General features: G+C 37.1%; 2 protein-coding genes across 3 annotated transcripts in view; one reads left to right on the top strand and one right to left on the bottom strand.

Moving 5' to 3' along the window:
• Positions 1 to 477: 477 nt before the first annotated feature.
• Positions 478 to 7,377, bottom strand: LOC140756525 (uncharacterized). The gene is made up of 7 exons (XM_073092048.1): positions 7,048 to 7,377; positions 6,506 to 6,593; positions 5,067 to 5,187; positions 4,316 to 4,418; positions 3,454 to 3,551; positions 2,426 to 2,672; positions 478 to 2,067 (listed from the first exon to the last, which is right to left on the bottom strand). The coding sequence occupies exons 1-7, from the start codon at positions 7,153 to 7,155 to the stop codon at positions 760 to 762; spliced, it is 2,073 nt and encodes a 690-aa protein (XP_072948149.1). The 5' UTR covers positions 7,156 to 7,377; the 3' UTR covers positions 478 to 759.
• Positions 7,378 to 7,663: 286 nt separating this feature from the next.
• The window catches only part of LOC140756662 (uncharacterized), a 74,251-nt gene continuing 60,623 nt past the window's right edge, over positions 7,664 to 21,291 (top strand). For both annotated transcript variants that reach the window (XM_073092215.1, XM_073092214.1), the window contains exon 1: positions 7,664 to 8,143. The gene's annotated coding sequence lies outside the window, so the exon portion shown is untranslated. The remainder of the gene's footprint in view (positions 8,144 to 21,291) is intronic.

Genomic DNA, 21,291 nt, shown 5'->3' with positions numbered 1-21,291 from the left:
TTTTTTTTTAAATATTTGTTGAGGCTCTTCTTGTGTTGCCACCTTAATTGTGATGTTTGAAAGCAGGGGTAATTTTCGCGTATTTTTTTTATTTTCATCTTAAAAATATAGGAGAAGCAGACGAGCATGCAGTCCATCTGTACTGCCGCCCATGCCCAGATAGGCCGCTACCACCGGAGATTTAAGCTGGAACACCTCGGAAAAGTATGTCTTCATTACTAAACCCTTAAAACCAGAACAGCAGCACTTAACACTTCTATAATTAGGTAGAAATTAGTGCGGCGGTGGTGCCCCCGGATTTCAACCACAAAGGGTTCTACCACATTCTAACATCTAGTTACTATATCGAGTGTCCGAAAGTAGTTGTAATCGGCGATACACTGTGTGTGATGTGGCGTTTGATGTGTACAGGTCCTAAAAAGTTTTGGTAGATTTGGATCACATACTTGGTAGGTTAGATAAAATAATACTACATAATATATACCAAATATTTATGACTAGTAAAACAAGCACATGCTAAAACATCTTGGACCGGCCAATGTGGCTGAGTTCGATACACATTTGCTTATGTTCGGACCTCACTAAAACACCTTCAAATAATCATATCAAAATACCTTGAGCACCAAAAGTCTACAATATAAAACAATGTTCTTGACGTCACATATCAATTTACGGACTGGGATCTCTGCACATACACTACACAACAACAGGGGACGTTTTCAGTTGAATTTGATTCACATTGACTGGTATCCAGGTAACTTATGCTTTTCTCATGATAGGATTCAAATCGCCTCCGCCATGGGCCGACATTTTAACCTTCCCCGTGGCACGATTCTTTATGCAAGGCCCAGCGTCTTTTATCGAGCCAGCTGCCTCTTCCAATTCTTCATCGGAAGAAAAGTCAGACGCACACAATGTCAAATGCCTCTTTTTCGGCGTTGTGTGGTATGTCCATCGCATTGGACCTTTGTGGTTCGCTTTAGACTCCCTAGCGTCATAATCTGTATCAGAGGCCGCTCTCTGGCTATCGCATTTCAGATTCCGCAAGCTTTTGCTCAACTTATGATCCTTTTTTTCCCCCCTCGGGGGGTTGTGGAAGTTTTTTAGATTCGCTGAACCGTTTGTTTGGACTTTAGCGTTGAGATCGGGAAAATTCTGGGAATATATCACGACGCTGTCGACTGCTTTTTCTTTGTGAAATTTTGTTGACTTCTTGCTGCTTTGTGAACCATTCTCGAAAGTGACTGAAGAGCCGGAACCTTTCTTTTCAGCAGAGTTCCCGCTACTACAACTGGTGTTACTATTGCTTGTGCTATATTGCTCGACGGCCTGCTTTTCGAGTTCACGAAATTTAGTGTCTATACTCTCGTCTGATGCTTTGTACTGTTCCAATGCTTCTTTTTCCAGTTCCTCGAATTTATTGTCGACATTTGGCGGCCGTAACCTGGTAGGGAGAACAAGTTTAGGATTGAGCCGTAATAATCCAGGAGTTACGAGTTTTTGCGATAGTCTCACACATCCAGCTGCTAAATTGATCGGAGTTGGTGCGCTCATACTTAGTACTGTACTGTATAACCTCTTTTTCCTCACTCCTAAATCAATGGATGCTGAAGAAGTGCAAGGCATTTGACCATCTACAACGACCTTTTCTCTTTGACTCGATTTCGATGTATCTGTTGCTGTTTCTGTTGCTGTGCTTTCTTCGGGTTCGACTACTATCTGTTCTTCTGTTTTTTCAATGTTTTGCGATTCGTCAGCATTTTTGGCTTCTGGGTTAATTTCCACTGGAGGTTTTTGGATGGGTTGAGTGGCTTGGGCTGTGGTGAGTTGAAACCTGTGATCCAGTCTCGGTGAAGGGTGATCTCTCGGCCACCAAATGGTGCAACGCCTGTCTTGGCATCGCAAAGGTCTCTGTCCTGTGGGAGCGTACCGAGTGACGTTGGTTCCCCTATACGGTTGGCATCGGGCTGTAGAAGCCCGGATGACGGCTTGGACACTTGCTGATAATCGGCCCATTGCTCGCTGGCAGTCAATGAGTTGTGGTGGTCTTGGCGATTCGAATTGGAACTGTAAAAATATAGATGAAATTAAGATATTTTTTTCACGAATCCTTGTTGTTAAGGAGTTAATTAAATTCAGTTTCCTATGAAATTTTTAGAAACTTTGACAGGTCTTGAAAGCTTTTACTAAAAAAACAGAGACAACAATCATGCCAAAGCAAAATATGGGGTCATTTATGTGGTGCCCGCTTCGATGACTAAAAGATTCCTATTAGTGATCGAAGGATGCCCGATATATTCAATCTTAATCAATTTTTTCCTATCAAAGTTCGAAAATTAAAAATTATTGCCTAGAAAAGTCACAAATTTCGGACTAGCCAAAAATTAGATACTGATTTGATTGACTTTGAAGACATTGTTATTACCTTGCACGTCGGATCACAGAAGAGTTGAGCTGACGCGTCAAGACAGTACGGCGGCGGGGGTGCCAAGGCGTTGATCCTCCTCGGCTGGCGTCTCCTCGCCCTGATCTTTCGTGGCACTGGCGGCGGGCTTGGCACTCGCGGTCGCCGCTGTGGGGTCGGATGCCACAGAGCTCTGACACTCCGTATCCTCGCTTCTAGTATCGCCTCGTCGGTTGCGGCCGGCGTACCGCTCGGGCCCCAGCGCCCGCTAGCTGCCGATCGGTGTCCGTTTATTGTATTGTTATATCTTATTTATCTAATTTAATAATGTAATGTTGTAATAATGTAATGTAATGTTCTAGAAATTGTAATGTTCTTATGAAGTAGCCACGAGTAAGCGTTGTGATTTCTATTGATAATGACAACAGAAACTTGTTGAAGCATATTTGGGTTAAACACTTCTTGGAGTATGTTTCGGCTTTACTTAAGCTAAAGTTTAATTAATTGGAGTAGCAAAAGAGCTTGCAGTCGACCTGATGATAAGTGGTTACTACCATTCATAGACATCGGTAACCAAATCTTATCTGGATCTGGTTCTGCCCGGAGCCGTTCACAGATGCTTTGCCACTGGCTCCTATTACCTTTCAAAGTGACTATTTCCCAGGAGTAGTGTGTCATAGTTAAACGTGGTACATGATAGTGTGTAGATAATATCAAATCAGGTTATTGGGACCTTGAAAATTAAGAGCCGTCAAAGTGCTGAGGTACGTACTCTAATAATCGGGCTAGGGTTTGCTTTTAGAATGAGAGGGCTTAAGGCCATCAAGATTTTTTACGAACCCAGGGTTGCATGTTTTCTGACAGGTATCAAGCAAGTGATAATTAATATCTAATGCGCACAACATTTTGAAACTCCAGACGTGCCTGACTTAGTTTCAAACCACGGGCCCTTAGATTAAGAGGCCGAGTTTCTAACCACTAGGCTATAACTGCATATTGATACGTTACTTAAACATTATGAAAAGTATAATATCAGTACAAAAACGCACAAATCGTCTTCGTTGAGCATCCTGTATTGTCGACGTCGGCGCGGAGGCGCGTTGCGGTCCGCCGGCTCGTCCAGTAGTTTCCGGAACCAGTATTCTACCTGCAGATTATAATAAGACTATCCTATACTCTATGTAATGCGATTAATATAGTACAGAGTTGAGAGATGTTCCTAAAGGTCTAACACGGAGTGATGGAACTTAAATATGAACATTTAAATGCGTCAATGGTTGATTTCAGATTGACAGGATCCATTTCTACTTGATTACGAGATCTCATTTATAGTGGCCGAATGTGTGCCCGGATATGGATACATTTATTTATTTACTATATTGATCTAATTAGAACGGCCGACGTACAAGTAGTAGTTATGTATCTCATGGACGTAGCTTTGTTAAGGGAGAGAGAGAGGTTTCAAAAGCAGTGGTGTAAATTTCTGTTAGTGACAAAAAAGTCGGTTAGCCCTCGAAATTTGAAGAGGAGAAGTTCGAAATTTGTCTTTTGGAAATTTCTTGACGAAACAGACGCTTTCTACATTCACTGCCCCACACTAGGATCACCGTGTCGTGGGTGTCATGGACACATACAAATACATTGTCATTCAGGCCCAGAAACATAAATCTAAATTTATCATTCAGATATCTGTCTGGTCAGGATCGAACCATTTGCGCGTCAGACCGGTATGATGACCGCTCCGTCACGCGGATAGTCAAAAACGAACAAAAAAGATCGTCCTGTCTGAAGTTTTTTTTCTTTTTTGCTATTACTAAGATGAGGAACTGGGGGATTCCGAGCTTCTAACTGTCCTCTTAACTATAGTTAAACTAGACATCGTGGCGTTCAAAATTTCAACATTTTGCCTACCTCTGGTAACATCCAACATTCTGTGAGGTCAGAATTCTCAGATGTGTAGCTGCAATAGTTTCTTGAAGGTGATTTCTCCATCGTGTTTGTGTAACAGTTTTCCCTGAAACCGTATCTTTATATTAATCTTTATACTCAGATTTTAGCGATAAGACTTATTTCACTGATAGAGGCATCCCAATTTAGTCCGCATTATATCAAATTCAGTGAATACTTTTCACATCTACACTAATATTATAAAGAGGAAAACTTTGTTTCTTTGTTTGGTTGTAATGAATAGGCTCAAAAACTACTGGACCGATTTTAAAAATTATTTCACCATTCGAAAGCTACATTATCCACGAGTAACATAGGCTATATTTTATATGAATTATGTTTGATAAATAGATTTTGAGGCGGTACAAAATTTGCCGGGTCAGCTAGTATTTGATAAGACAGAGACTGTACCCGAATTTCAGCCGATAAAAATTTCACTGTTTTTATGAATTGATTCAACGTTTTCAGGACTTAAAGAAGTATCCGGATTTCAAATGGTGACTTTTTACTATTTTTCAAAAAAAATTTATGCAACGAATCCGGGAAATCATGGATCACAGCCCGAATTTTTGAGACCATTAAGATTCGCTCTTAAACATGTAGAGAACTCGAGAAGCTTTTATTTACTATAAAAATACAATTAATTACTTTATTTTTAAACCGTACGTGATCTTAAAAGGGTAAAGTTACTACCAAAAAAAAACAAAATCCAAACCTGGCTTCATCATAATAAAAATTTCCATAAAATTGTGCCAATCTTGATTCTGGTATGACATCCTTCACGCTTCGCCGTCCGCTGCTGTTACCATTTTCTTGATTTGTAACGACAGGTTTTTCTGAAAAATAAACAATAGCTATGTAAAGTGTTTTTTTTATAATAGAGGAGTAGCAGACGAGCTTGCAGTCCACCTGATGGTAAGAAGCTACTGCCACCCATTGACATCTGTAATCAACCTCAGATAGGATTAGATATTCCTACCTGAGGTCGGCCACAGATGCGCCGCTACCCCTGAGGACTAAGCTGAAACGCCTCGGAAAAGTATGTCTCCCTTACCACACCCTTCAAACCTTCTGCGTTCTCACAGAGGCGCTTAAAGCTGCTGTTAGAAGGCCGAAATAGGTGTGGCGGTGGTGCCGCCGGAGTCGAACCACAAAGGGTTTTACCCCCTTTTAAATACCTTAGATCAACCTTGACAATCTATTGTTTATTATTGTATTTCCGCATTTTAATTCTACATATTTTCTTGCTGGCCATACCTACACTAACACATAGAAACCCAATCTGTATTTACATTAGGTCTTAGGTTCCTAAGGCCTTTAGTGAATTTCATCTATATAATTACTACAATATACTACACGAGTAAGCAGTGATAGTCTAGTGGTTAAGAAACTCGGCTTCTCAATCGAGGGGTCCGAGGTTCAAATCTCAGGCACGAACCTCTGATTTTAAAGTTATGTGCGTATTAGAAATTAATTATCACTTGCTAAACGGTGAAGGAAAACATCGCGAGGGAACCTACACACCTGAGAGATTTATAAAAAAAATCTCAAAGGTATGTGAAGTCTACCAATACGCACTTGGCCAGCGCGGTGGACTATGGCCTAATCCTTCTCATTATGAGAGGAGACCTGTGTCCAGCAGTGGGACAGTAATAGGTTGTTGATAATGATGATGACTACTTAGGTCGGATTTGAGCACCACGTAAGACATTCCTCCCAATAAGCTGAAGGTGGTAGAACCCTTTGTGGTTCGACTCCGGCGGCACCACCGCCACACCTATTTCTACCTAATAACAGCAGTGTTAGGCGCTGCTGTGTTCCGATTTGAAGGGTGTGGCAAGGGAGACAGACTTTTCCGAGGCGTTCCAGCTTAGTCCTCAGGGGTAGCGGCGCATCTGTAGCCGACCTCAGGTAGGAATACCTAATCCTATCTGGGGTTGATTACAGAAGTCCATGGGCGGCAGCAGCCACTTACCATCAGGTGGACTGCATGCTCGTCTGCTACTCTTATATTATAAAAAAAAAACAAATTTTGGGATCTAAGCTAAACATCCACCCATAGTATGGTTCTATCTCCTAACCGCATTCGTTTCGATGTGCTAAAGTTGTTCCTAAACAAATTAATTAAATAGGTATGTGTAATTTGAAACAAACCCGTCGATTCGCATTGATTATTTATATGTAAACTTTCAGTTGATTCCTGAAGAACTTGGGAGACTCGGCAGTGCTGTGTCCAAAGACGCTATAAAATAAAATGGCGTTATTAATTACCAGGTTGAAATGATCAAAGCGATATTCATATCTGTTCATATTTCATATTCGATAGGCACTGGCCTAGGAGGTGAGTGAAACTTGTGAAAAAGATCAAAATTGTATATAGAAGAATATTTGTAAAGTGTACTTCGGTAGTCTTAGCAGGGAAATAGAAGCATTGCAACTTCGCGTATTAAAGATTCCTTCTAGTGAAGACTAGAATAATGGTAGTCCATAGTAAGAAGATTTTTTGTCTGTCTTTTGAGTGTATTAGGGCCTCTGTCTCATAATTGTTTTATACGCCGGCCAGATAACAAAATCGAAGTAATAAGGAACAATTTGGAAGAAACAAGGAAACATGTGCGAAATAACCCTTTTTTTCTAATACTAACAATCTTTTCGTAGTAAACTGTTTTAGGCCGCTGTATTCAGTTAGGAAATACCTGATTAGCTATAATAAAGTCATCGGGTGGTTCCGTGGCCCAAGTGAGATCCGCACACAGGGCTATATGTGCCCACGCAGACGAGTACCGATCCACTTCGAAGCTCATTCAATGTGACATCTCACACAAATAATTATCTTTACAATAACGACAAAGTAATATAATAGTCACTAAATTTCAAGAGAAAAACTAACGGTAAAATTGTAAATAAAAATGACGACAATTTGAAAGACATTGGTGGTTAAATCTACAATAACAAAATTTTCCTCTTTTTTGATAGATACATGATATTACATTTTTTTTCTTTTATTTTAAATCGCTTTTCGAATTTTTTCACCAAAGTGATTCAATTTGTCATCGCGATGGCTTGGTCGTGTCAATTTTAATTTAACGGAAATTTTACGAAACTCCAAGTATGAGAATAATTAACTATCATCTAACTTACTCTCTGATTAAATTTGTAATATGTTTTAAACAAGAAGTCCGAACAATGATCCGCTAATATTTTGAATCAATGTCCGTATTCCACAAAATAGGGAAATTCAAGTATAGCACTGGCAACTCACTTGATTTTGTTATTGGTAATACCGCGAACCGGCATTCGCGGGAGCCGTCACGGCTCGGCGGCGTCATGTCAGTCAGAGTTGCGCAGGTGGCGCCTTCGGACCTACGCATGCGCTGTGCCAGTCGCCGAAATAAATGGACACTGACAGAAAGGAGATTTTATTTTTATTTAAATAAAATCCCATTGAAACTGTACAAACTTGAGCCTTTTTATACGAAAAAGTGGTTTTAAGTTTCCGATCGTGTGTTTGTGTTGCGTTCGAGTTTTAATGTGGTGTTTTTGATTTAACAAAATCGATTTACGTCGAGCTATCCTATTTCAGTTGATTTTGTACTCGTAAATTGGTCAATCGTTGTTAATTTTCGCGACAAGTGCCGGATCTGACCGTTGGTGGGTTGAAAACAGGTTTTCGGGGACCGTTGCGTTTTTGTGGTGTTTGATGTATGTTTGTTTGTGTAGTATAGTTGTTTCGCGAGTGTCAGTGATGCTGGGCTAGCGAGTACTTGTGGCTTGACTCGTCACCTGTGAATGGTGAGTTTACAGCTAAGCTATGTTATGTGCACTTGTATAACGAATCTCGGACCATATTATGCAAGTGTCGACATTGTCGACGCAACAACTCCAGATGAATGGAACTAACTTTGATAGTCGTCTAAAAAACGAGTCTGAAGTTGTTGAACTATGTTTTCTTCCTTTTTCTATATTAGATATCTACACAAACGATCAACAAAAACTCTCTTCTTCGTTTATGTCTATGAAGCTTTTTGTGACCAGTTCTTTCTTTTTTATTTTTGTTTTCATATTTCAATGCTTATAACTTAGATCGTAGACACATATCACTTATATAAAATATATTACGTTTTTATTTCTTTAGAATCCTTTGTATATGTTACGCACAAGTTTCAGAACACAGTTGAATATTTAATTAAATGCGCACAAATTATAAATATAAAGTCGTCATATTTATCTTTCAACTTGTCTTTGATAACTTTCAATACAATATTAGCACCATAAAATTAATTAGCTGTACAATATATAAATAAATCTCGTATTAATTTAGCATTCCATTCTCACGCTCTATTACCTGGTAATTGTCAATAATTACAAGGGTCAATTATAATGTGTATTGATATTTTACTTGGATACAAGGGTTCCACTTTATTGCATGGCTTAAAACCTTATTATTATTATATCTCTTAATCTGTACAATAACTGGGTCATTAGGCTATCTTATATCTTTGTTGGTCATTAATGAATGATAATGCTTTGTCAATGCTTTCTTACCTTTCATTATTTTGTTTGCTTACACTAACAAGTTATGCCTATTTTTATGCTTCAGGTAATAGAAGGAATCACAGGAAATGAAATCATCATCGTTCGTGCATGCTAGAATGCCTCATTTGTGTTTGTACTCCACCGCATGTTTTTCGTGTAAATAACAAAGTTTTCCAAACGCTACAGCCTTTTATTTATTATATATAAAGCGTATTTGTCTAACGCTCAATGGTCTGCTATATAATTAACGTAAATAAACAAGTATATGCCAATTTCTTCAATTCTCGGCTTTATATCATTGAGGAGCCTATATAAGCCACTCAAAGAGAAGCAAATCCTTGTAGCGTAAATTTTCAAACACCGCAGTGGCTGCCTTGACCTATTTCGCCAAAATACGTTTTGGCGCGGAAGAGGGAACGTTATCTTTTCAATATTTAAGCTTGCCATCTTTCGAGGGTTGGATAAAACTGAGTAAAGCTGAAGAATTGTATAGTCTAAGATTATTAGTGGTATTTACACTACAAACATGTTTAAATTGTGAAATATTAAACATTTGTCTGTTTAATTTTGATACAAGTTATTTGAACTTATACTTCAGTAAAAGCTGTATGATAAATGTACAGTTAGATTTATAAAAAAAAAAATAATACATATTTTTACCGCCGAGCACAGATAACGGAAAGGCAATTTATTACATTTTTCTGACCCCTTTGGTATCATTTACTTCTTTTTCGAAACGTCCTTGACCGACTTATTTTTGTCTGTGGATTGTTTTAATTGTAAATATTGTATTGCGGTTTTCATTTCAACTTGTTTATCACAATAACAATGAACCATTGATTCTGCAATTGACACTCAAACTTTGACTAAAAGTAATAACGTGCTCCCAAGTTTATTTGTTAACGAGCTTTTCGCTCGCGTTGCCTACGTCATAACATCTACCTGCATGCCAAATTTCAGCCCGAACCGTCCAGTGGTTTGGGCTATGCGTTGATAGATCACTATGTCAGTCAGTCACCTTTGAGTTATATATATTTAGATTAAATAGTGCAATCTACTTGCAGAATTAGTGTTTCACGAAGTCCGCCTAACAACAAGATTCTATTTTGGCACCCAAAACCTCTTGGGAACTCGATTCGCCGTATTTCGCGCGCTCTTCGACCTCTTACCTCTTGTCTGAAATGACCTTGGCCTAAATTAGATCGAGCCTGCACCCTCTGTGTTCCTTAGCCAAAACTATTGCTACGCAGGATTATTCTCATATAGTTCCGCGTACCCGTATAAGAGTTTCAAAATTACGACTATCTCCTTACAATACAAGAAAAATATAGAACAAGGAATAGTTTTAAAAATATATACATAATCATAAAGAGCAATAAGATATTTGTTATTACTTAATAATATTCTGAAGGTGGTCGAACCCTTGGTTCGACTCCGGCGGCACCACCGCCACACATATTTCTGCCTAATAACAGCAGTGTTCCGGTTTGAAGGGTGTGGTAAGGGAGACATACTTTTCCGAGGCGTTCCAGCTTAGTCCACAAGGGTAGCGAGGCATCTGTGCCCGACCTCAGGTAGGAATATCTAATCCCATCTGGGGTTGATTACAGATGTCCATGGGTGGCAGTAGCCACTTACCATCAGGTGGAGTGCATGCTCGTCTCCTACACCTATATTATAAAAAAAAATGGGAGCGCATGTTTATTTTTATTATTTGTGATCACTCTACTAGCAATTCTGCATTGATTTCGAATTTGCTTAGATGTGTGGCTGGCGTTGACCTAATTAGCGATTAACTTGTGTTGATCAAATGGAACGCGCAACCCACTTTGAGACACCCTGCTCTGTGGTCTTATATGTCTTATTATAATCCGTTTGGGGACATCTCACGAAGATACGAGAATACCGTTCAGAGATTATGTTACGTATGCCTTTTCCGGTTGCCCTTTGCAAAGGCTTTTCTGCGTTACCAACGTAATAAGTGGATTTTTTCTATAAATAAGGAAATAATACCTTTTCTCTGAGCTCATAGTTTCTCACTAGGATTTCTCGTGACTTGGGTGCCATAAACTTACGTAAATACTCGGACACGAGTACATAAACCTAGAACGGAATTGATAAGGGCTGGGATTCTTTGCTTCAGATCCCTGTGTAGGTTCTACTTTAAATAAGCAAGGTGATAGAAGCCTTGGTGGCTTCGTGACGTGACTTCTTTTTTCCAAAATCTATTGAAATACAGAAGTGAAGTTAGTTAAACTTGTTTTATTTTTCCTTATCTCTTTCTTCTTTGTCTCTATACATAAGGTATTTCAATTTAGCCCTTATCCTAAAATCCTAGTAGTAATAGTACACCACTTCTCTCTGATGTTGATGAAAATATAGTATGTCTACTTACTACCTGGTAGATTACATGCTCGTCTGCTTCTGTATTATATTAAAAAATGATTGGTACATCTAGATTGATCGTCAGCCTAGTTTTATTTCCCTGCATCCCATTAAACTCGTAGACTTAGTTCAACGATCTTTGCATCTGTTTACATGTGACCCAGTTTAGGCTTAAATTTTAATTTTATTACACAGACGAGTTCAAAAGAATGCACACCATTATGTTTCACTAACGTTTTAACGACTGTTAATGGGTTGGAAAGATTTAAATAAGATATTGATTGCATTAGCAGAATGATAATGTGATCAGATAATAAGATATTAGATAATAATGTAGTGGAACTGTGCCTTGAAGCCGATGTACTTAATATAATGTATCTCACAGTTTGTGATGTTATATTATGTTCGTATTGTTGTTCTTTATATTATTATAATATAATCAGACTACAGGAAAACAATATCTGTATTATGTAAACTCTATGATGAAAAATAACTTGAAGGTGGTAGAACCCTTTGTGGCTCGACTTCGGCGGCACCACCGCTACACCTATTTGTACCTAATAACAGCAGTGTTAGGCACTGCTATGTTCCGGTTTGAAGGGTGTGGTAAGGGAGACAGAAAAAAACTACTTAATTGCTTTAAGTATCTTTGCGTTTCCAATTAATCGCGATACATTTTGTTCTGCATAGTCTAAACATCTTGTTATAATTACGTAGCCAACAAACTCTAAAGCCTGTGATTAAAAAATTATCTATCAGATTACACACTAGAGATCCAAGTTTGACAATTTCAAGTAGAAAGCAATTTACCAATGTTCGATTTTTGGTAGACAAAACAGTGGATTGTCTATTTATTAATAATGGCCATAAGTTTTATTGAATTATCTACCAAAGTAGATAGTAGATATTTTAAAGTAACACAATTATGAAATGATTTTTTTAACAAACTGTTAACAAACCCTAACAGTCGTTAATAACTGACCAAATAAAGAAAGTGTTAAAATACTTGTTGAAACCAACTCGAAATAGTCGGTAGAACTCGAAATATTCGGTAGATCCACTCCAACATCGTATAACTTTGTTTATTTAGGGAACCCTCGTAAGAAGAACTCGTGTTATTTTTATCTTATTTACTCTTCCATGTTTCAATGTTTATTTTCTTTTAATAAGTCTTAAGTTGATTATGCTAAAGAGAGGACAGACTTGTGTAAATATTATTATCTTTATACCAAACTAGATGACCCGGTGAACTTCGTACCACCTAATTATGAGTGACTATCTGTACCTCGTGGTTTCACTCGTGTAATTTATGTATTATGTCCATAAACTACTGGTAAATATTAGGAAATGGCCACAGGAGAACAGGAAAATAAAAAATACAATTAAATAAAATTCACTCTACCTCTCTGCACTCTGTTATTTTTTTACTCGGTGGTTATCAATTCGGCCGGTATCTTTTTTTTTATGTATGTACACGAATTACTCCGCCGTTAGTGAACCAATTTTAATAATTCTTTTTTTATTGTGTTATTTTTTATTGTAGGTTCTAATGAAATTACAAAGTCAGTTCATCATTGACTATTTAAGGGTCTGATAATGTGGCTCGGAGACAAAATATGTAACTCCTCAACCGATGGGGATATTTGAGTTGTGTTTGAAGATATTTGGTGTAAGTTCTAACGAAATTGCAAAGTCAGTTCATCATTGACTATTTAAGGGTCTGATAATGTGGCTCGGAGACAAAATATGTAACTCCTCAACCGATGGGGATATTTGAGTTGTGTTTGAAGATATTTGGTGTAAGTTCTAACGAAATTGCAAAGTCAGTTCATCATTGACTATTTAAGGGTCTGATAATGTGGCTCGGAGACAAAATATGTAACTCCTCAACCGATGGGAATAATTGAGTCGTGTTTGAAGATATTTGGGGTAGGAGGTTCTAATGAAATTGCAAAGCCAGTTCATCATTGACTATTTAGTTAGGTTAGGTTGGAACACATAAGACAATATAAAACTAAGCTGGCAGGGCGCGGCAGCGCCCTGCGAGCGGGCGGTTCCAATCAATGTAAATTCAGACCTTACCTTAACTCATGATCACGTTTATACAATTTTATATTGTATTAATATAAATGTTATTATGTCATCACTAAAAAGGGTAAAAAAAAATTTAACAAAAAATACAACCGACTTCTATGTCACTACATAGTAAAAAATAATTCAAATAAATGTTGGTTTAGTACATATTTCTGAAGTCGGCGCTCAATATATTTCGTTCGAATTATTTTTTACTTTGTAGTGACATAGAAGTCGGTTGTATTTTTTGTTATTTTTTTTACAAACACGCGAAAAGAAATAACGGTATAACTATAACTTCAATAACGGTTTTTTTTAAAGAAAGTTTATTTACTTATAGTACTCTAATCGGGTTGTTGAATAGCTAAAAATGCTGAAACAGGTGTGTAAATAGAAAGGCGGTTTATAACAGTCTTAAGGGTTGATCTAAAAAAACAAACAGTGACTCAGATGCTTCATTATGTCTTATGATAATTTTCTTAGTGCTCCAAATTAACGGATATTAAATTAAAGTTCCATACCCGATTAAACGACCCTAAGGGTTGATTTTCCAAAAACGGTGAAAAATGTGTTCTATTATTTTGAATCAAAAAGCTAAATTCCAATTTTCATAGACTTTGCTTCAAAATCTGCCGACTTCTAAACGAAGTGTCTTCTAAAGCCAAATGCAAATTTTTACAGTCTTTGCTTCCAAATTAACGGATTTTAAAATAAAATTCCAACCCCTACTTAACCAACTTAAGGGTTGATTTTGCAAATATCGTAAAATAGATATTTAATTACTTTTTATCGAAATCCTATCAAATACCAATTTTCATATAGATTTGCATCAAAACTGGGGGACTTTAATACAAACTTTCAACTCTTATTTATTCACGGAAACGCGGTCGAACAGGATAAAAAGTATCCTATGTCCGTCTCCTGGTTCTAAGCTACCTCTCCACCAATTTTCAGTCAAATTGGTTCAGCCGTTGTTGAGTTATAAAATGCTTCACGAAAACGCGGTCGAACGGGATAAAAAGTATCCTATGTCCTTTTCCTGCTTCTAAGCTACCTCTCGATTAATTTTCAGTCAAATCGGTTCAGCCGTTCTTGAGTTATAAAATGACTTCACGGAAACGCGGTCGAACGGGATAAAAAGTATCCTATGTCCGTTTCCTGGTTCTAATCTACCTCTTTACCAATTTTCAGCTAAATCGGTTCAACCGTTCTTGAGTTATAAAATGACTTCAAGGAAACGCGGTCGAACGGGATAAAAAGTATCCTATGTCCTTCTCCTGGCTCTAAACTACCTCCCTACCAATTTTCAGCTAAATCGGTTCAGCCGTTCTTGAGTTATAAGTGGAGTAACTAACACGACTTTCTTTTATATATATAGATGTTGTTCTAGCTTTATGAGTGGAATTTTGATGCATCATAAGAGTTATAGCTTCCGTGTTTGGTTTTATTTTTAATGGATTTCGTTTGTTACTCGTATAAGTTATGAATAATGCTGGTAATATATTTCTATTTATGGACCAACTCTGGCCCTAAATTATATTTTACATTTGTGTTAAGCCTGTGCAGACTAATGGTACTACCAAACCTATTTCTGCCTTACAACAGCAGTGTTAAGCGCTGCTGTATTCTGTCTTGAAGTTTGTGTTAAGTGATACTTATTACTTATCCGAGGCATTTTAACGTAGGCCTTAAGGGTAGCAACGCGTCTGTTACAGATTGGACTCTAATCTTATCTGGGGTTAATCTTACTATCAGGTTGACTGCATGATCGTTTGCTACTTCTATTAAAAATATAATTTGACGTTCATTAATGTGCAAGAAGAAGCCTGTATGAAAACATTAACAAAAAAATAATGATTATTGATTTGAATGACTTGTTATAAAGTTTTAGAAGTTATATATTAACTAAAAGTTATATAGATGTAAAATAGCAAAACAAGGATACTAAAGTGCCCAGTCTGGCTAGACTAACAACCTATTGTCAACGGTGCAGGAAGAGGCTACGACTAAGGCTGAAGGACTTAGAGAGGAGACTTGTGGTGTTATTACCTCTAGGACCCTCAGAGACGTAACAGGATTGCGCACCACTTTGCCTGCCTCGCAAGTAGCATTGCTACACGAAGTTGTATTGTTTTGCCTGTTTTATATCTGGTTTTTAGTTTTCAGACCAGAATTTATTTCGTAATCTTATATATAAAAAATCTCGTGTCACAATGTTAGTTACCGTACTGTTCCGAAACGGCTTTACCAATTTTCACCAAATTTTATATGGATATTCAGTAGGTCTGAGAATCGGCTACTATAAATTTTTCATACCCCTAAGTGATAAGGGTTGTTCACCCTTAACATTTTTTTTTATATGGCAACACAACGTTTGCCGGGTCAGCTAGTTTATTTATAAATTGAGATAAATACATTGTTATAAGTACATTAACAATATTCTACAACATAGTAGAATGGAGATAGGAAGGTATCATCCACGATCTATTACCAACTGGTAATAAGTCGTTGTAAAATATAATTTTGTCCGTCAATCAATCCGAGATGGTGTCAGTTTGAAGCGGGATGTATGATTTTTTATGACAATCAATGTCCGCACTAAAGCCTTTTGATTTAATCTCTTTGTTGTAAACCCTTCCTTTATAACCTAGTTTATTCGCGGTTCCTCAAAATGGATTCTTAATTTAATTTAAAAGTATCGTCACTATTCTCAACCCATTACTGCCCCACTACTAGACATGGGCGCCTTTGAGTTAAAGGTTTATGCCATAACACACCCCCTAGCCAAGTGTAGATTACTTCTTTCTTCTTCTATAAGGCTCGAGTATATAGGTTTCTTCACGATGTTTTCGTTTCGTTCAAACTATAAGCATTAGTGTTAATAAGTTCTTGTGTGCATTAAATTTCTTTCAATACTTATTATTCTTTGTTTGAATCCAATAATTTGCTCGTAAGGACTGCAGTGAAGTCTTATTGCGCAGTTATTGCGTTGACAAGGACCCTTACTCTCGGGATAAGTTTGTGACGCTAAGCTTACAGGGATAAAAGTTATTGTAGTACGTAATATGGAGTTCCTGCGTTACATGTTCCATCTTTGTTTTAATTTTTAAAATAAAATAATTTAAAATTTCGGTTCGCTTTCCCTTTTTCTGAAATATAAAACACTTCCAGCAGATCAAATTCAAATTCGAGAAGACTATGGTTATCTTTGTCTGTTAATGTTCGTATCTATATCTTTATAGGTAATCTATATTCTTTTAATGGACTGGATGGATGGAATGGATGTTAAGGTGGTAGAGGTAGAACACTTTGTGGTTCGACTCCGGCGGCACCACCGCCACACCTATTTCTACCTAATAACAGCAGTGTTAGGCGCCGCTGTGTTCCGGTTTGAAGGGTGTGGTAAGGGAGACAGACTTTTCCGAGGCGTTCTAACTAAGTCCTCTGGGGTAGCGGCGCATCTGTGGCCGACCTCAGGTAGGAATACCTAATCCTATCTGGGGTTGATTACAAATGTCCATGGGCGGCAGTAGCCACTTATCATGAGGTGGAATGCATGCTCGTCTGCTACTACTATATTATAAAAAAAATGGACTTGGCCTCGTCGCCATTACTGTCCCACTGCTGGCCACGGGTCAATGACATGACTTACCAGTCCTGAGGACTAAGATGGAATTGTGGTCAGCTGGTATCTATACTCTTTCACCTCAAAGCAAGAACTGGTAAAAAACAAATAGATTTAGCGATGGTACCTCCCAGGCTGAAATATACTAATATTAGCTGAGATATACCTTTCAAATATCATTCATTTTCATTTTTACTAAACTTAAAGTGACGTCATTATCTATTACTGTCCCACTGCTGGCCACGGGTCTTTTTGAATGTGAAGGATTATAGACCATAGACCATTGCGCTGGCATTTGATAGACTGACACTGACACTGGGTATTGATAGACTTTATATACCTTTGATTGATCGATAATTCTGATTGTAAAACTAATAAATAAGCGTTGCTGCGATGAAGGTCTGTGATGATAATACTTTATAAGTATACATAATATTATATTCTTCTTTGTGATTAGAGCAGCAAAGGTCTGCCAATTGAGATCTCATTAAGGAATCCCAAGGGTACATGCCTACACGTCGAGATTGTACGACTTGTGTTTTGTTTTGATTGAAATTGGCGATATACTCGTATAAGTTTATTTTTATAAAAAACTAGTTTTTGACCGCGGCTTCGCCCGCGTTTAAAAGAAAATAATATGACATACTAACATACATAAAACTGAAAATTCGTACCTTCATTGGAATTAAATTGGCGCCATCTGGCGAAAGTCGTACCAACTCTGAAACCTTCGTGGGCTCATGGACAATAACTTTGCTAAAGATCATCACTTGATCAAATGCCTAGTTTACGATTCAATCCTAACTAATATCGATTAAAATAATCGACTTTTTGGTCTAAAATCTACCTCAGACTCTCTTTGTACAAAATTTCATTAAAATCGGTTCAGTGGTTTAAAATAGGCGTCAAGAAGAGACAAACAGACAGAGTTACTTTCGGATTTATAATATTAGTAAGGATAAGGATAAGGAAATAAGGATTAAAGTAGCAAGCAAGCGTACAGTCCACCTTATGCTGAGTGGCCACTGCCGTCCATGAACATCTATAATCAACTCCATATAGAGCAGAGGTTCTGAGTGACCCAAACGACTCCTTAATATGTTGAAATCCATTAAGGCGTTTAAGCTGCAGCTCGTACTAAAGAATGAGACATATATACGCTCGAAAAACATTACCTTCCGCAGTCGGGTAGAAATGGAATGGATATACTCATAATAAGGTGAAACTCATTGTTGCTATCGATAAAAAGAACAAAGCCCACCGACAGCTAGGTAACATCTAGGTGTAACACTAGTGTAATGGGACCATAATTGGTTAAATTAAAAAACTGGACGTCATTTTCTATCTAACTTTTAAGAGGTAATCTCGAAAATTCTTTTAAGTCAATTCGAATGATTCCGTTATGAATACAAAATCATGATTTAAATTTTTTTATTGATTTTATGTAGGTAGATTTTTCAGGTATCTACTACATGAATCTTCTAAAGTTTAAATCCAAACAGCAACCTTTGGATTGTTTTGGAAGGTTGTTTGTTGTATTGATTTTTAAAAATACTGTATAATTTTACATAAAATATGTATTTGTCAATCTTTCCTTCCGTATATTAGGAGAAGGAGGGAAGATTTAAATATTTCGTACCAATCTCTGTTCCTCTTAAAATCCTTATAAATTAATCTCAGATCTGCTTAACGTAAGTAAATATAGAAAAAACGGTATACCTACATTTCTCCTCTACACTACATTTGCCCGCCGAGTAGATGCTATTGATAAACAAAGACGTACAAAACATCTAGAGGTAGAACAGATAGGTATGTTTCCTGAAGAGAATGGAGTGACTCGTTCCTCTTGTATTTCAATTTCAAAGCACTCTATTGGCTATACCTCCATAGCTGTCCTATTCACTGCTTTAAACAGTGCGACAATGACAGGCGACAAAACAGTTTAGTCCCGTTTGAAGCGTGAAGTGTGGCCACGATATCTATAATGCACGCGTGTGAAGACATTATGTTGCTTTTCCCATAGCCTACAAATTCGCAATATATCTATTATGCGATGTATGGTCGCGAACTCGTTCTCATAGTTTCATTTTGCTTGTCGGATATTCTGTAAATTAAACCTTTGTTTTATGTGTTATCTGTAATGTCTATTAAGTTACTGACCAAAGCCGTTTGTTAATAATGTATCTCGCATAGATATCATACATACATACGTAATGCACAGCATATATAATAGTAAAACACAACTTGAAAACAGCGGAGAGTAGATAAAGGCGAAAAAGTATAAAAATATGTAACTTAGGAGTTAAAAAGGCTTTTAAAAAATGCAGTTTTCATTAAGACTCGTTAAACAATGAATTATTGAGTCTGGTAGGTACTTGTCTATGGTAGACGAACATGGCCACCTAATATACGATTTGTTATCTGTGCAAACTTGAAAATTAAAGTTCGGTACCAACAGTATATGGCTGCAACCAGACAGACAATTCCATAAGTGCAATTTCTAAGAAGAGCAAGCCATTGTATTATTACTGTGGCGACAGCACATGGCGGCTCCCGCAAATGTCACTAGATCGTATCGCATCTGGCCTTGGCTTGCCTTTTGTATTGTTGTAAAAAAAAGAAAAAATATCTTTGATTTTCTGCGTCACATTTGTTTTTTTTTTGTTGCTTCTCTATGAACGGGTTTATTTTTTACGTTATACAAAAGGGAACTTTTAGATTTGTTTGAAATAAAATGTGTGTTAAAATATTTAATAGACTGAAACTTAATTGTAATTTTGATCAGCTGTTTCGTATTGTTAGTTGCGACTGTTGCGAGTGACAGGACTGTCCTATAGGGCAATGCCTATATTAAATTGGGGACACAATAATATATAGATAAAGCCGATTAAACAATAGTGGTACTAGATGAGTTTAATTGGAGCATAAATACTAGAGCTAATATTTATGCAAGGTATGTGGGTTACCGTAAAATAATTATCTTGCCGTTTCTATCACGCTTGGTGTTATAATATTAAAAGATTACTTCTAGCGTCTAGGAGAGATTTTTAACATTAAGTTATAGTTAATTGAAATGTTACAGTTGCAAGAGGATACAATTTAGTTTCTGGTATTAAGGAGCGTTTAGTGAAAACTCAAATCCAAATTTGTGAGGTCGCAACTCTTGTCCCTTGGCCGCCATCTTGAAAGATGGGAGCAAATCGTTTTCGCGCTCTATTATGCTAACTATTTGTAGCACAAATAATTGTAAGGAGAATTATGACATTTGAATTATCTATGTCAAGTCATAGCAACAGGATAAATCACGGAACGAAAAAACGGTTAAATCAACTTTGACGACACTTGCGAGAGGACAGAAGATATAATATATGAAGTAAAAATAAATATTTATCACATAGATTTTTATTTTAAAATAAGAGCTTATATTCTGCACTATGTTCTGTCTTCAATCAAATTGATCCAATCACGATATCTCCGCGTCAATTATTGTCAAGCTTAACAAAACGTGTTCAAGGTGTCCACTGTTGACATCTCATCACCGTGTCGCCGGCCTAACCTTGGCCGCAATTGTATTGTTAGATCAAACGTTGTCATCTTGTAACGGCCGCCTATTCTTGTATTATATTCCATACCGGATGGGCATTGAGATGGCCTGAACATGCGAATAGCACTTCATATACACAGAAGCTCATCAGCTTCTGAGTACATAAAGAGTAAAATCAAATGTTTTATTATTTAGAATGAATTGTAAAACTTATCCAGGTAATTCTTTCTTTTGGTTATTGAACCTATTATAGTCATGCTAATAGTACAAATCACAAGATGTAACGCGATTTGGCAAAATTTAAACATATATTTTTGGTAAATTTGCAAACACTTTGATTACCTACTTATTTGCGTTTTTTTTCCTTTATTGTTAAATCAAGTAATTAAATTATTTTGTTTACATATGCCCAAATTCCATAAGTGCCTTAGGGACGTATTTAATTTTAGATCCAAACTATTAAAGTGAGAAGTCGAATGCTCAATAAATATTATGTAAGCAGCTCCGAAGCTTCGGTACTTCGTAAGTGGTCTATAAAATTAAACAACGTTGCGTGCGGTAGAGGGATGATGGGTGACCGTAAAGTAGCCAAGTTTCATGCGAGTTTCTATTCTTCGGAAGGAACTGTTCTACTGTCATTGAACTGTTGGTATCAAATTTTCAAAAAATAAAAATGGCGTCTGTTTTGTCTCGAAATAGATTTACGTCGTAACGTGGTAGCGTTTTAAACCTTGTAACTTCTTACTTCAAATACTCAGTTATAGTCGGCGCCAAACT

The sequence above is a fragment of the Epargyreus clarus genome, unplaced genomic scaffold, assembly GCF_041222505.1.
Source record: "Epargyreus clarus isolate Ecla_fem2 unplaced genomic scaffold, WU_Ecla_fem_2.2 ptg000035l, whole genome shotgun sequence".
NCBI classification, from domain to species: Eukaryota; Metazoa; Arthropoda; class Insecta; order Lepidoptera; family Hesperiidae; genus Epargyreus; species Epargyreus clarus.
Note: the sequence above shows the minus strand (reverse complement) of the source record. Positions and strands in the feature narration are given on the sequence as shown.

Coding starts and splice junctions, on each gene's coding strand:
- LOC140756525 (XM_073092048.1), bottom strand. CDS start 7,155: ATGAGCTTCGAAGTGGATCGGTACTCGTCTGCGTGGGCACATATAGCC. Junction 2,673..3,453: donor ATGCTCAACGAAGACGATTT/GTGCGTTTTTGT, acceptor ATCGGCAGCTAG/CGGGCGCTGGGGCCCGAGCG. Junction 2,068..2,425: donor TCTGTGATCCGACGTGCAAG/GTAATAACAATG, acceptor ATATTTTTACAG/TTCCAATTCGAATCGCCAAG.